The sequence below is a fragment of the Desmodus rotundus genome, chromosome 9 (genome assembly GCF_022682495.2).
Source record: "Desmodus rotundus isolate HL8 chromosome 9, HLdesRot8A.1, whole genome shotgun sequence".
NCBI lineage: Eukaryota > Metazoa > Chordata > Mammalia > Chiroptera > Phyllostomidae > Desmodus > Desmodus rotundus.
In genome coordinates, this window is record NC_071395.1 from 34,309,317 (window position 1) to 34,325,901 (window position 16,585).

Consider the following 16,585-nt stretch of genomic DNA (forward strand, 5'->3'; position numbering starts at 1 on the left):
GCACACATCCCTTCGCTCCACCATCCCCCATTGTTGTGTCTATGGGTTACTCATGTATGTGCTTTGATCCCTTTACCTTCTTTCATTCAGTCTCTCCCTCCCCCTTCCCTCTGACAGCTGTCAGTCTCTGTGTTCATGCCTCTTTTTTCTCTTTCGTTTGTGTTTATTTTGTTTATTAGATTCCACACGTAAGTGAAATCGTATGGTATTTGTCTTTCTCTGACTGGCTTATTTCACTTAATGTAGTAATCTCCAGGTCCATCCATGCTGTCACAAAGGGTAGGATTTTCTTCATTTTTTATGGCCGTGTAGTATTCCACTGTGTTAACCACCTTCGCTTCTGGCCCTCAGCTCTGAACTGCAGCCAGTCCCTCTGCTGGTGGCACACTCGCGCACACCCCCCTTGGTGAAGGAATAGCCCCTCTTTTATTATCAGTAGAAAATGGCCTAGAACAGCATGTAGGACAGAAGGCAGAGCAGGAGCCGGAGTCTGGGGCTGCCTGGCTCTGGGGACTTGGGGGCCTGGGACCCCATCGGTTTCCGAAGGGAAGGAGCTCGCATTATCTGAGCTTTGTAGGGCCTTCCCTCCAACTCAGTCACCTTCTTGATCCAGGGCCTGTAGTTTTCTAACAAGGTGTAGACTCCTGGAGTGTTCTTCTGTCCACAGCTCCTTCCCCAGCTGACGATGCCCACCTGGTACCACTTCTTGTCAGATTCCGTGGTACAGACGAGAGGCCCCCCACTGTCACCCTGTGGGCAGACAACACAGTTCAGTGGCAAGTCCCATTCTAAACTGTCCATTTGCCCACTAAGTGTCATCGATGGAGGGGGACTCGCTGGCCTCCCCTGCTCCAGACTGCTAGAGGAGACCTGTCACTGCTGGCCATCGCCCGCCCCATCCCAGGCCCACGGGGGGTGGGGGGGGTGGGCGGGTGCTGCAGCCAGGCTGGCTCCAGGGCATGCGCAGTGGATGGGACGGACTGAAGAGGGAGGAGGAGGAAAAGGAGGAGGAAGGGCCCAGTAAAAATAACTCCATCTGCAGAGGGAGCTAGGAGATGAGTGAATATGCAGGGGCTGAGAGAAGAGGGGGACTAGTTCTGTGGGTCTTAGCAAGTCAGAGGCTCTGAAATCTAAAACAAAACAAGCAAAGCAAGACAAAACAAGACAAAAACGGACTCAGAAACAGATACCAAAGGGTTATCGGAATGAGGGGGTGGGGCATGGGTGAAAAGGGGAAGGGAATATAGTCAATCGTGTTGTGATACATTTACACAGTGACGAATGATTGCTAGAATTAGTGAGGGATCACATTGTAAGGTATCAAAATGGGGAATTACTTATTGCACACCTGAAAACAATATATCCAATATAAGACTGTATACCAACTATACGTAAATAAAAAAATAAACTTGAAAAAATTATAAAGTGGTATGTAAAATCAATGATTTATCTCAATATATTTATTAGCTAAAAGTATAGTAGCTGTTGATTAAACATTAGACATGGTATGGCAAAGACAAAAAGGGCCATAGAGAGGAGGAAATAATAACAGATACAAGAAGTGTTGTTAGGACTGTGGGTACGAATCTGATGGGCTCCCAGAGGCGTGAGGGGAGTGGTTTAATCCTTTGGTGTGGGCTCATAGAGGGGAGGGGTAAGTGAGTTAAGTGTTTCTGTATGTGTGCCCCTCCAGGGTGGAATCGTGTGGGCCTGGCTCACATGGTTTATATAGAAAATAAGGACCAAGCCCCTACAGCTACCAGAGGTTCCCTAGTAGCCAGGCCAGAGTTGGGACCAGGACTTCCTGACACCAAAGCGCACGTTCTCTGCTCCCTGCCACTCACTTCTCACTAAAGTCATGGCGTGGCTGCAATCACTCAAGCAGTCAGCCTTCCGTGGAGAGATGGCCCCGGCCCTGCTCACACACAGGTGACTGGGATGATTGGAACATTGTAAGGACTCTAATGGGGGAGGAGGAGGAGGAGGAGGAGGAGGGTTAACATTTCCTGGACATGCGCGAAGCATGCGTTAGCCCCTTAATTTTTTTCCCTCATCAACCCCATCACCTTATATTTCTATGAGGTAGGTATTTTGATTCTCATTTTATAATTACAAAAGTGAAAGTCAAAAAAGGTTGATCACTCTGATTTCACAAATTTTCATTGAGGAAAAACTAATTGCTAGGCAACTGGGATACAAGACCTTACGGTCTAGTTGGGGGGGATAAAAATGTAAACAAATAGGATTCACTGTGTTCGATGAGGCAGGAGAAGCATGAACAAAGATAGAAGCGGAGCAGAGAGGGGGAGGAATTGATTCTGTTGGGGGAAAGTTCTGTCAGAATAGGCTTCAAGGCATTTCATTTGAAGGGTGAATAGGAATTTGACAGCCTTTGTGGGACCATTTAGAAAGGGGGTCGACAGGAGGAAGAGAGGCTGGTTAAGACAAGGCGAAATGATGAGGGTCTGAAGGTCAGGGTGGGGAAGGATGGGTTGAAACCCACACGATCTGATGACTGGTGACATGGGACATGGACGGTGGTCACTAGTTCCAAGGTCATGGAACATGGTTAGGAGAGATTAGAGTGCAGGGGAAGATAAAGAAACTGTATTCAAGCGGAGTTTGGGTTGACTGTGGAACAAATGCACCCCCAGATAGAGGGTCAAAGAGCAGCATTTATAGAGAGGTCAGAGCTCAAGGACACCCGGTGAGTGTGGGCCAGAATTACCTTTTCCAACACAAAGCGCTGCCTCTACCCCTCGTCTCTTTTGGAGGTGAGTGCTTTTCTTTGCATTAGCTCTGTTTCAAAGTCATAGGGCAAGAACCAACTCAACACTTCTACTCAGATAGCTCCTTCCACAGATGAGGTTTTTATAATTTCCTTCTATTTTATGAAGGCATGAATATTATACAATTTTTATTAATGTGTTACATCGACTATTTGTGTCCTTACTTAACAAGGAGAGCACTGACCTTGGGCAAATAACCTTTTATAAACCTCAATTTCTATGTCATTAAAATAGAGATAATACCAACTACTTCCCAAGATTGTTGGCAGGTGAAATTTTAAAAATCTACAAATCACTCAGCACAGAGAAAATGCTACATAGTAAGTGCCCCAGAAGCGCACTGGTATTAGTCCTTTACCCTACGTATTACAAACACTGCTCGTGCATCCAGGACGCAGAGCTTCCCTTCGTGGACGCCTGAGGCCCAGGAGGAGCATCAGTAAATACATGTCCCTTTATGCACAAAGCCTTTACATTTTTTTCCTTCCTCTTAAAGAAAGCAAGGATTGTCCTAAAGGAGGAACTGGTCCCAGCCAGTAGGGACCCAATACTGATGACAGCCCATCCTAAGAAATACTTTCCTCCAAGGACTAAGTCTGGTAGTCAAGGGCCCGTCTGGTTGGAAACATACTGCCCACAAGAGCCTCCCAAGTTCACTGCTGTGAGGTGATTACCCCATGTGGTCACTCCTGTGTTTTGAGGGGGTGGGGGCTTGGATAGGAGTGGATGACCTGGCTTCCAGCCTGAGCCCACTCTTCCCTGGACTAAGGGGAAATCGCTTAAATCCTAAGTCCCTGTCTTCTCATGTGTTTAAACAGGGAGAGTGAGGCCGGCCTACCCAGCCCGCCTTGCAGGGCAGTGGAGAAAATGAAATTACTGAATGGGTGAAAGGGCTCCGAAGTTATCACACTGCTTCGATCCATTCAGATAGTGAAGGAAATGACTGTTGATTAAAATAACCATGACCATGTTTTCTCACCTGTGAAACAGAGTCTTGATTAAGTACTTTTCTACATCCCTTTTCAGCTCTGAACGTCTGGGATTCTAAAAGTCTAAGATTCTGTGGGGTGAGGTAAGACTTTCACGCAAGTGTAGTGAGGGGTGCGCATGAGACAACACGGTGCAACTACTCTTTATGGCGCTGTAATTAACGAGGGACACAGGCCGTCACACATTGGTCCAAACTCACAGAACGACCAGAGCGACCCTCGCGTAAACTGTGCACTCGGGGTGATACCGATGAGCCAGTGCAGGTTCACCAATGAGGCACAGGTAGCCGCGCTGGTGGTGATGTGGATCGTGGGGGAGGCGGGGCCTGTGTAGGGGCAGGTCGTCCATGGGAAATCTCTGTACCTTCCTTTCAATTTTGCCGTGAACCGAAAACTGCCCTAAAAAAAATAGTCTAAAAAAAGTAGCTCAGGTCTAAATCCAACTCAGCTTGACAGCCCCATCACTGAACTGCCCAATAGCCCGGTTGGCGGCCGATTCGGGGGGCCTCGTCCCTGCAGGTCTCCACCTCCTTCAGGGCCTCCCTCGGGTGTCCCCTCTGCTGGGGCTAGCTTGCTGACAGGGAGTTGCTGGATTCCTTGGAAAGTTCGTGTCCTCGACAAACATTTGTTGAGCACTTTTTATACGCCGAGCACTGCACTAGGCCCCGGGAATTCACGCGTGGATAAGACAACGTTTCTGCAAGGGTTGGGGGACAGGAAACAGACATGCCGTCCCTCGTGGTGACTGTTGTCCCAGAGGGCTGCTAGTCCTTCACCCAACTATTGCGTTCCTAGCTGGGGGTGGGGGGCAGGGGAGTGCGTCTGATTTTGTATTTTGCTTGACTATGCATGCCACTTAAAATGGATTATTTTTAAAATTGAAAGTTTCTTCTCATAGTATATAACCCTTAGTCAGGGGATTACAAAAGAAGAAAAAGTCCTGGGAAAAGTAAACCAAAAAAATCCAACTGTTTTTCATTTCTGCATTTACTTATAATTTGTATTTTAAACACAGTATTATCTCCCTGCCGTTATTCGGAACATAGTTAAACGTCATCGCTATAAAATGATCATTTCCCTTCATTATGTGATTCGGGCTTTGTTAAAGTTTGCTAAATTTAAAAGTGTGATTTTACTTTTAAGGGCAATTACTTTTAAACTCTGGGAGACTTTCTGCTTGGTTCCTTTGTTTTTAAGTGATGGTAATATTGAGTAATTTCAGAAAAATTCCCTTGATGGTATCACTGTCAGCTTATTGTTGGCACTAGGAGCTTTCTAAACAGAGAGCAAAGCTTCTCATTTCACAACTTTAAAAAAAAAAGGGCTTAAGCCTATAACAGCACATTTATTTATACAGCTCTTAAGTAATAGAGGATTAATTTTAGAAGCTCGCACTGAAGTACAGGGGAGAGGTTGAAACAAAAATCCGAGACTCCAGCAAGTAGCTCCAGCCATCGAAGCAGAGAGTGTAGAAAATGTCACCAAACCTGGCACTTGATTTGTTTAAATTCTGCCACAGTTGGTTTGGCCGTTTGAATATAGGAAGGCGCTGACTCGCAGAGATGGAAAGGAGAGGTGGGAGTGTGGGTGGGGCCTGATTCTTAAACTCGTGGGTGAGCAGTAGGGGAGACACCTGGGACAACCTCGCTTCCTGATCTGTTCACCTCTCCACACCCAGCTTGTGTCCTCTGGTTTCTGAAATATTGGAATTTCCCCAAACACATGATGCTGCTTCAGCCTCTCAATTGCCCCACATTCTGTCTGGAATTCTCTCTTTTAGCCACACCGTCTCTTCAGTGTCGCTTCCCCTTATCTGTTGCTCTGCAGAGCCTCCAGGATAAGCCGGCTGGGTCTATGGCTGTGATCCCAGGTCGTCCCTTAACGGCTGTGTTTGGGAAGCTTTGTCTGTCTTCTCTGGTTTTTATTTTGGATGCAATTGTAGATTCACATGCACTTGTAGGAAACGATACGGAGAGATTCCTTGTGCCCTTTTCATGTTTTTCCCAAGGACAATATCTTGCAAAACTGTAGCACAGCAGCACAGACACATCGGTTCAGTCCAGAATGAGAGCACTTCCATCACCGCAGGGGTCCCTCGTGCTGCCCTTTCTATGCCAAACCCATGCCCTCCCACCCCCAGCCCTTCCTAGCCCCCTGCGGAACCACTAATCTGTTCTCTATTCCTGTAATTTCGTCATTTCAAGAACGTTATGTAAAGGGAATCATACACAACAGAATGTTATGTGAAGGTGTGGGACCTTTGGGGCTTGGCTTATTTCACACGGCGTAGGTCTCTGGGGAGCTGTCCACGCTGCTGCGTCAATAGTTGTTTCTCGCCGTAGCTGAGTGGCACCAGGCGATGCGAACGGGCCACAGTTTATTTAACCATCCACGTCCTGAAAACCGTGTTTCCGGTTTGGGGGTATTATGAATAAAGTTGCTATAAACACTCCTGTACAGGGTTTGGCGTGAACACAAGCCTTCATTTCTTGGAAATAAATGCCTGAGAGTAGTATTTGGTTACTATTTGGTTACTGTGTGGTTACTAATGGTTATTATATGGCCAGAGCACGTTCAAGTGTGTTCAGAAACTGGTAAACCATTTTCCAGAGCGGTTGGACTATTTCAAAGTCCCACCAGCTGGGTATCCGGTTTCTCAGCATTCTTGTCAGCGTTTGGTGTTGTTACTGTTATCACTACTACTATTACTATTATTCGTACTGTTATTATTTTATTTCAGCCATTCGGAGAGGCGTGTAGTGATGTCTCACTGTGGTTTTAATTTGCATGTGCTTATGGCCACGGACAGTGAAGATCTTTTCATGTTCTCGTTTGCCGTCGGTATATCCTCTCGTGCGGTGTCTGTGCGTGTCTTTTGCCCATTTTGTAATTGCGCAGTTTGTTTTTCTACTGTTGAGTTTGACAGTTCATTATATATTGTATAATTCCTCTGTGGATATTGTCTCACAATCTGTAGCTTGTCCTTTCATCCTCTCAATAGTGTCTTTCACAGAGAAAAGTTTCTGATTTTGATGAGGTCCAGTTTGTCAATTTTTCCTCTTGCGAGTTGTGTTTTTGGTGTCGCTCTATGCCCAAAAGATTTTCTGTTTTTTTTTTTCCCTAAGAGTTCTTACAGTTCTGCATTTAAGTGCATGATCCATTTCGAGTTAAGTTTTAATTGAACTTATTCTAGGAATTATGGCTCTCAATCTTTTTTCTTAAAAAAAGGATTCTTTACTCAAATGTTCAGCTTCATTTTTCCTTATTTTGTGCTTCAATAAATTGAACCTACATATGTTGACCTTTCTCGAGTATTGCCTTGAGTAGTAGGTTATGAGACTCTGGTTCTCATTTAAATCTTGTTTTAACAGGCCTCTTAGGAAACTGGAGTGGGGGCGGGGGGTTACCAACTCTGTACCTTTGGGTTGGGGTGGAAGTCCAGGCTGCCCACTCAGGCCAGTGGTGACGCCAATGGGAGGGGCAGGAGGGCCCAGTGACACCTGAGTACGGTGGAAGCCCAGGGTCCTCAGTGACACCAAGCAGGGCAGAGGATGGCTCATTACTCCTAGAGGGCAGTTGAAGTCCTGCTCTCCACTCAGCCTGCCCACACAGTACCATGGCAGGCAGCGCAAGGGGGAAGTCAAGGCTGCCCACTTGACCTTGGTGGATGGCATGGAGGACTGAGGGTTTTTCCTGGTATTTTGCAGGAACAGAAGGTTTATTGTCAGAAAGTTCCTGCCTTGCGAGGTTGCCCCTTTCCTGGTCCAAAGAGCAGTGTTCTTGTTTCATTTTGTTCTGGTTGTGTTTTGCCTGTGCCCATTGTCATTTCTGAGTTGTGGGTTTCTCTAGGATCTAGTCTGATACATGTAAGAGGCAAAAAGAAAACCCAGGGAACTCACCACCCCCTCATTCCTTATCTACTAGGTGTCCAGTCAGTCCATCTTCTCTCCTCCTTCCAGAGCCTTCGCTTTTGTTTTACAGTATAAGGTCCAGTGCTCTAGCTGTCCTTTGTGGGAGAGATTGTCAGAAATGTGTTCACTGCATCTTGTCCAGAACCAGAAGTCCCAATTCTCCTTTCTGCTTTGCAATGTTTAAATTGTCCAGAATGTGAGAAAAATACAAGGTTCCCGAGATGTCGATTCTATCTCTCTGTTTGGTCCTCAGCATTCACCACATGGGGACTCCTTCTGAAGCTGGTGCCTTTGCTGCTGACGCTCACTCCCTCTTCTCAGAGCCCCTTCTCCATTCTCCTCTCCCTCCATGCCCCACCCCCGCCCCGCAGTTCCCTCCCAAGGCCCCATCTCAGGGGCTGCCAGGGAACACAGCAACCTGCTAACATTATGCGGGGGCAGACACTCTCCCTCCCATGACGCAGCCCACAGAATAGTGAACGTCTGCATATGTACTTGTACACCAACCTCCAGGCCCACCGTCCAGCCAGTGAGCAGGGCTGAGTGGGCTCACCAGGGTGACCCCTCCCAAGGTGAAGAGGGCATCTTTGCACTTTAAAGATAAACCCCATCAATCATCCTTAGGGCCAGAGGAAGCCAATTGCTGAAGTTTTTCTATTTTTTCCCTAGCATCAACCAAAAAAAAGGTTTTCTTTTTCGATGTTTGTATTCATTTTAGTAAAGATAAGCTGTCAGACTGTGGTTCAATGAAACCCACATGCGCTATCCAAGGCGTTGCAGCTGTTTACCTACCTGCCTGCCCAGGAGACCGTGGGCCCTCTGAGGTGAGAAACCCCATCTCATTCACGGCTGAATCCCCTGGGCTCACTGTGCCCAACAAAGATCAATAAATTAGTGAGCAGAAATGATTCCCTGTATGGATCTCAAATGCTCCTTAGCTTTTTGTTTAAGAAGTCCCCATAATGGGAAAAGTCTTGGAACTCTACTTACCTAGTGCACCTGGAGAAGACCCCAAATGCGTACACAGGGTCGCTGCGTACCGACTCCCAGCGTGCACTGATATCCTAAGGACCTGACCAGGAGCACCCCCCCTCCATGTCCCCGTTCCCATGGCCACGCCCTATATCCCACACATGTCCCGGACTCCTCATTTATTCCCGGTGGGGAGAGGATACCCTTGCACTGGCAGCCCGGGGTGGGGGGCGTAGAGTGAGGGAGGAGAGACCCCCAGTTACCTGGCAAGCATCATAGCTCGCATTCTCATATCCCGCACACAGCATGTTTTGGGTAAGTTTTGGAAACATCTTTGAGCATTTCTCCCAGTCCATGATGATCATTGGCACTTTCATCAGGTCAGCTCCCATAGAGTTTTTGTCATCTGGCCCACGGAGAGAGCACGTTAGAAGTCATTGGACAGCACCACCACCTCCCCCCCCCCCCCCGCCCCATCAGTTATGCAATCACTGTGCCCTCAGCCACCCCGAACACCCCTGCATCCCACCAGCCCCTCACTCTCCTTCATCCCGGTCATCCCAGGCAGCTTACTCAGTCCACACCCTGGGTTTTTCCAGAACGGTTCTGTGCCTACTTGAATTAGTCCTCTCATTCTAAATCTTATCCCTGCTTCTAAGAAGACAACTCTCTTGACTCCAACCAGCCCTGCAGACTTGACCTCTCGGAACTGGCTATGGGTCCTTTCTCAGCATCATCCTGCCTCTTCACCCTATCTGCCTATTGGCACTTTGGGGGGCGGGGTGGGCAGGGGCAGTACGGCCCTTCCCTCACACACTCACAGGGAGAAAGCATTCACATCCTCCAGGAGAGGGGGGGTTGGCTGCAGGTCTTTCCAGGGATTTGGCAGGGCCCTTTCCAGCCAGCCTCCAGGATGTCTCTCCATCTCATTAACTGCGACCACACAGACTTTCAAAATTCTTCTCCTTGTTGAATATTTTTTATCTGGGAGGCCTCCTCCTCCACTTCCCACTTTTGAGTGGTGCCTGGAGCCCCAACCACTCAGACACCAGTTGCTCTCTAACTACTAAAGTCCTGAAATACTGGCCATTTTCCAGACCCCAGCTTGTAGCCAAGCATCCAGGCATCTGTGGACCTGGAGTCTCTTGCAGGTCTGAGACAGTGCTGGGCCATCTCCATCCCCCTCCTATTTGTTCTTGGTTTTGTTATGTTTTCTTGGGGACAGTCCAGGAAGGCTTTCATAATCCCTTTCTGCCCTGGTACTGTTCCTCCTATTTGGCTAAGTAACAATATAACAACAGGTAGCAAGTAACAACAGATTCATTTCTAAGAGCCGCTGGGCAGCACTCCAGGGCCGCCCATCTAGGCCAGGGCAGGCGTCTTGAATGCCTGTAGAAGCCAGGTGGGAAACTTCAATGTGGGAATCAAGGGAGACATGAAAGAATACAGAATAGGAGGCTCCTGGCAAACTGGAGGGTTAAATTCAATGAAACAGAGAAACAAGGCTGCTCTGTGCTGGCTGAATGTGACCACGTTCGGGGGCTGACTGCACTCAGGGGCTGTCTGAGACCTGGCCCCGCAGCTTGGGGCTCTGGGGAGATGCTTCCTTGGCCCTCCGACGAGTCTGAGATTGGGCCTCTGAGGCCCTGAGGGGCTTGCTCCAATGCAACTCTTTTTCTTGCCGTGCTCCACAGCCCTCTCTCTCTCTCACCCTCCGTCTCCTTCAGATTGAATGGCTCCTCCTCAGAGCCTGTGATGTGGCTGCTCCGCAGCAGCTCTCAGAAGATGCTGTGCGGTCACGTACCAGGTCTGGTCTGTCCCCATCCTGCCACCCAGCATTCGCTCCATGTGGAGGGGCCAGGCCGCCCGGGCATGCAGATGGGCTCTTTCAGGCCGCTGAACATGATATGCGAGCTCAACAGCAGCAAGGCGATGTCGTTGTTCACGCTCGATTTTTCAAAGTCCTTGTGAATAACGATGCTGGTGACGCCCTTTACCTCCAGGGATGGGCTCTGTAAGTCATTGGTTCCCAGCACAACGTTCAGGTCTCTTGGTCTGGTGGCACAGAACCGGAGAGGGGAAGGTGGACAGGGAAGGAAAGCCACAAAGTACCCAGAAGTCGCTCTGCCCCCAAACCTCCATCCCATAGAGTTCCAGGGGCCTTTACGACATGTTCTGCTGGGGCTGCTGCTAGGAAGATGGGAGGGTTTTAAGAAGGTAGAAAAGGAGGGTGACACTGCTGCCCAGCTCTGTCCCAGAGACATGAGGGAGACACCTCTGCCCTCTGGTGCAAAGGCGGGACTCATTTTCGGGGGCTCTGAGGAGCCCACAGAAAACCACTTGGCACAAATCAAACTAGCCCTCAGATAGGTAAGGTATTATCACATCCATTTGTCTACCAGCAACTTAGAGGCCCGAGAACAAAATTTAATCTAGACATGTTCCTGATTAAAAGGCGGGAGATTTATATGGTCTGAAGAGCAACTAGAGTACAGACAGACATGTCCCTCACTAAACAGAGGGAGTCTTCAGTATTAATCCTGGAATTCCCTCCAAGCAGAATGTCCAGGGACTGCCCAATAGCCATGGGGCAGGTGCGCCTATTTGAATTAGTTACACTGGGGTAAAACTGCCCCCAGGTATTTGATTTTCTCTGTAACACCAGTCTTGTGTGCTTCAAACTTTCTTGAGGTGGTGGAGGTGTAGCAGAAGGCACAAGGGCTGGGCTCAGGATTTACATCCTGCTTCTGCCTCCTGGGTGTGTACCTTGGGTGAGTCACCCAACCCTGTTGGACCTCAGTTTCCTTCTCTGTAAAGTACGGTTGCTCATTTCCCTGCTTCGGGGTGTCAGGCTTTCAGGATTAGGAACAATTTCCTCCGAGAAGGACTTGCCTGTCCTAGGACAGGTAAATGGACTGAGTCCTTTAGTGCTCCAGGCCACAGCTCTTCCTGGAGAGGGCAGAGGGTGATTGCAGGGAAGCCGTAGTTATTGGCCCTGGGTGACCACGAGGAGGGCACAGCAGAGTGCCAGCCTCAGGTTCACTGCCTACTTATCCCCAGGGCCACCACGTCCGACTGAGGACCACCCAGCCCAAGGATCCCCCTTAGCAAGCAGGTCTGGTTGAGTGTGGGGGTGCTCGGGGGGCTGACAGCATCAGAAGCAACAGAGATGGGCTCTCGGTACTTACTCCAGTTTCCCACTATGTACGCAGTGAGCAGCAGTGACAATCCACCACTGGTCGATGATGGCGCCGCCACAGAAATGTTCATTTCCTGCCTGAATACTCACCAGCCACGGGAACTCACCCACCTTAGCCTCCATCCCCTCTATGATCCTGGAGTACTGAGGTCCTGCCTCAAAAAGGGGTCTTGTGCCGCATTCTGGTAGAAAGGAAGAGGAAGGGAGGAAAAGACGCAACACTTAATCAGGAGGCTTCTAAGTAGCTATCATTGTGCCCATTCTAGACATGAAGAAACTAAGGTCGGCCCTGGGAAGTGCCCCAGGTACACAATTAAGCCAACAGATGCTATATTTTGTTGCACAGAGCCTGGGCCGTGGGTCGGAAGTGTTGGCTCTGTCCCCCTCCAGCTTTGTGACTTCAGGCAACCCACTTCACGAGCTTCCTTCTGCGGTCAGCCGAGAGAAATCAAAGGACAGTATTTGTCCAACATCAACTATGGAGTGGTAGGCAGAACAACACTCCCCAAAAGATATCCATTTCCTATTGGACCATGTCTTAGTGGATATTGCCTTATAAGGAAAGGAGATTTTGGAGATGTAATTAAAGTTGCTAATGAGCCAACTTTAAAATCGGCAGATTGTCCTGAACAATCTGAGTGGGCCCCATGTAATCCCGAGGGTCCCTAACAGTAGTGGGGGAAGAGGAAGAGAGATGTGACTGTAAGAAAAAAGCACAAAGAGGTGCAATGTCACTGGCTTTGTAGATGGAAGAAGGAACCACAGCTGAGGAAAATGGATGACGCCTAGAAGCTAGAAGCAGCAAGGCAAAGACTCTCCCCAGAGCCTCGGACAGGGATGAGGTCCTGCGGACACCTGGTCCCCGCCCCGTGAGACCTACGTTGGATTCGTATCCGACAGAACTAGCTGTGAGGTAAGACACTTGTGCAGATTAAGCCACCACGTTTGTGGCAGTTGGTTACAGCAGCCATAGGAAACTAGTACGTGAGGGAAGCCACAGTGGTCCCCAGCAAGGGTCTGAACCTTCCGGAAGCCCTGAACTATTCTAGAACATTCTTTTCCAGGCAGAGCAGCTCCATTTCCTAGGAGGCTGAGAGCGAAGGCCACAGCCGTCTGTGCAAAGAAGAGAAATCTGCCCTCTGGACAGAGTCCCGGCCCAGCTCCCAGGGGAGGAGACACCCCGATAATATGCATTGAGCCAGCCTCCTAGTGGCCAATTAGCTAATTAATGAGCTTGCTAACTGACTCTCTCCTTTGGTCCCTATTTCGCACCACTGACCGGGTGAAGGGGACCTGAGCAGGGCCCCTACCAAGCCCTGCCCCGCCCCGCCTGGGAGAGCTGCTCTGGCCACTGCAGGAGGGGATGACGCACCGGGATGTGCACCCTCAGCTTGGGACACCAGCAGCAAAACCGACAGCAGGAGCATGGCCTTGGCTTTGCTGTTGGCCTAGGAGGTGACGGAGGCCAGGGCTGAGGGGAGCGACACGGCCGAAGCCTGTCTTCTTATAGCCACCCCGCCGGCGATGTCACAATGGACTGTGTGTGCCTGAGAACTCAGGCCAGGCAGGCTCCTCTCCTCACCATTCGTTCCTAAGGGCTGCACAGAGGGATCTCACCCTTGAAGCCGCCTGGTCCACGATTCCCTTCCCGCTGACACAGCCCTCCCTTCACCAGGTCCTTGGTGGGCACCTTGCTTTCGGTCCCTGTTGTGAGCAGCCTACTTAAGGCTCCAAGCCTGTCATGTCAGCCGTCCTCTGGGGACGTGTGCCTCGGGCCAAGCAAGGGGAGGCCAGGCTGGCCGCTGGAGCTGGGGAGCCGCTCCGGAGGCCTGGAGTCCTATCCCAGCACTGCTGCCCGCGGTGGTGCAGCTGCCTCAGACCTGGAGCCGCCACTGCCGCCAAGGACCTCACGGGCTGGGTCCCGAGGCTCCTGCTTCCTTCATGCCCAGCCCAGCAGGTGACAATCCCTGCTCCCACTGCTTTCTGGGGTTATTCCACAGGACTCCCACATCTCCAGAGAAGCCCTTGACCATTTCTGAAGGTGCAAAGATCAGACTCACAGATGTAAATGCCTGGCCCACAGCCTCCCCTTACACCAGTGGGTTTGCTCAGCGGTCATGGATTTGGACCTTCCAGTTTACCTCACTGACTCGGGCAGACCTCAGGACATCCTCAGGAAGGCCCTCCCGGCCACCGGGCAGGCCCAGTGGTAGGAAGAGAGTCGTGCTCCTTCCAGTTCCCAAACAGCCCGCAGTCACGCCCAGACCACATGTGTACCCTTGCCAGCCTTGCTCTCTGGGGTTCCTCATCGGCGGAAAAGGGATAAAAGTTATAAAGTGCAAAATGAGATCACATGACTCAGGTGTGGCTACACCGAGGGTGTGGCCCCAGCCACTTTCTCCTCACCATGTTCCCTCCCCACAGCCACTCCTCAGCACCCCGGTGTCGACTAAAAGAGGTGGGGCACCTGTTGTGTGGCTGTGGACAGTGCTATCTGTGCCTGTTCTGAGTAACACCCCATCTGCCTTCTCAAACAGAACATCCTGGCCCTGACGAAGGCCAAGCCTCTCTTTAACAGCATGTGGGTAAAGGTCCCAAAGCACAGCAGGTCACCTGGCCTGGTCCTGTGTCCGGGAAGCTCAGGGCTTTCCCTCTGCACTTCCTTAGGACTCAGTTCTCTCCCCCCACCAGCCCCGCTACCCACCCCACCCCCAGCTAAGTGCCTGCAGCTTCACCTTTACCCATGTTCTGTTGGTGCTGGGTGTGTGGAGGGGAGGAGAAGCCTGGGCCCAGGTCTGATTGGGAAGATGGAGGATGACAGCTAATCTCACACGTTAGGATGTGGGGACAGGCACAGCCACTCTAAATTGCTGCTTGTGTTCTGGAAAAGCATCTGGACAAAATCACAGCACACCTCAAGGAAGATCCATTTCCTGCTGGGTCTGTATCTCTCCTATTAACATGACTTGGGCCCTATTGCTTGTGAAATATTCATTCACCACCCAGTATTTCTTTGCCAAGGTTCTCTACAATAACAATGGACTGAACTGGTGGAGGGGTGGGGACAAAGCCACTATGCCCAGCCGCAACTCCAGAGGGCGCCATTCCTGTAGATTAAAATGGGAATGGCTCCCCCTGGAACTGGGAAGACAAGGGGGCCTGGGTGTGGAGAGAAGCTCTGTAAGGAATCTGTAGAAATTCAAAAAGAAAAGGAGGCACGCAATAACGTGGGCTGCCCAGGACTGCTGCCTAACTGGGGGTCCGAGGCCCCCACGGTGGCATTATTGTGGTGACTTTAGTTACCACCATCTGGCCAGGAGTTCTGTAACATTGGTGTCAGACTAGGAAGCTTGTTCAGTGCAGATGAAGATTGCCAGATATAGCAAATAACTATACAGGAAGCTCAGCTGCATGTGAATTTCAGATCAAGAACACTTATTTTTAGTGTGTGCACGCCCCATGCAGTGTTTGGGACACGCAGCAGATCTGCCTACTCATCCTGCATGGCTCGTCAGGCACAGTATTTCTATATTCACCCTCTTTGTTATCTATTAATTCCATGTTTCTCTGCAACTTCACCGTTATGAGCTGAATTGGGTCTCCCTTAAAATTCATAGGTTGAAGCCCTCACCCCTAGTACTTCCCGAATGTGACCATATTTGGAGTTAGGTCTTTAAAGAGGTGATCTAGTTAACATGAGACCCTCAAGGCAGGGCCCTGATTCAATATGACTTGTGTCCATAAGAGAAGAGGCAGACACCAGACGTGTGCATGTACAGAGGATCATGCGTGGAGGCAGCAAGAGGCGTCCATCTGCCTGCCACAGGGAGAAGCCTGGAACCCATCCCTCCATCCTGGCTCTCAGAAGGAACCCAACCCTGTCCACACTTGCCAGCCTCCAGAACTAGGGAATGTCTGTTGTTTAAGCCACCCTGTCCGTGGTGTTTTGTTATGGCAGCCTTGGAAAATGAAGACGCCCACCCTCTTTCCCACTCTAGGCCACCGCGATCTTTCATCTGTGTTAGTGGAGCCACTTCCACCATGTGATATTCTCTTTTCTAGTTTCATCCTAAAATAATCTCCATGTTACCCCCCGGAATCATCCTTTAATGCACATGTGGCTGTATGACCTGCTTTCATTGTGCCACTCTCCCCGTTCACCTCACAATGAAATCCAAGTCTCTTAACAAGTCATCGCAGGCTGTGAGACCTGGTTCCAGAGCCTGGAAACTTGCCCAGACACCCAAAGCTCTTCAATGCCAAAGCAGATGACAGAATGCGTGACTCCTCAGGAGGCTCAGAGTCACGGGGGAAAACAGGAGCGTGCTGACAGAGGTTTGCCTGCAATGGTGTGCCTTCAGGCCCCCTGCAGACTCGGCTCAGCCAAGCTACCTTGCGACCCCTGCTTCCTCTCTAACCCCGAGCTTCCTATGATGTCGCACAGGGACAGCTCTGCCGTGCGTTTGTGACAGCCCCAGCGGAAGCAGCGGCAGCTGGTATTTTCTCCACTTCAGCTGGAAGCACAGGTTGGGCAATTCTGAACTGGAATGAAAAGAAGATGCTCCAGCTTATTTCCACTTGCTCACTGTGCTCACTGCGCTCAGGGGCCCGCCCAGGAAGAGCCGGGTCTGGGCCCGCACTTCCAGAGCAGCGGATCGGGGAGGGCTGCAGCCTCTCCCTTAGCTCCTGCAGAGCTGACTTAGAGGCTTGAAGGGGTGCTGATTT

General features: G+C 50.2%; 1 protein-coding gene across 1 annotated transcript; it reads right to left on the reverse strand.

The window, feature by feature from the left end:
* Positions 1–432: 432 nt before the first annotated feature.
* PRSS55 (serine protease 55) lies at positions 433–13,287 on the reverse strand. Its single transcript, XM_053911208.1, is given in 5 exon segments — positions 433–750; positions 8,925–9,067; positions 10,466–10,716; positions 11,850–12,042; positions 13,233–13,287. Coding segments are annotated over 5 exon segments (960 nt in total).
* Positions 13,288–16,585: the final 3,298 nt, after the last annotated feature.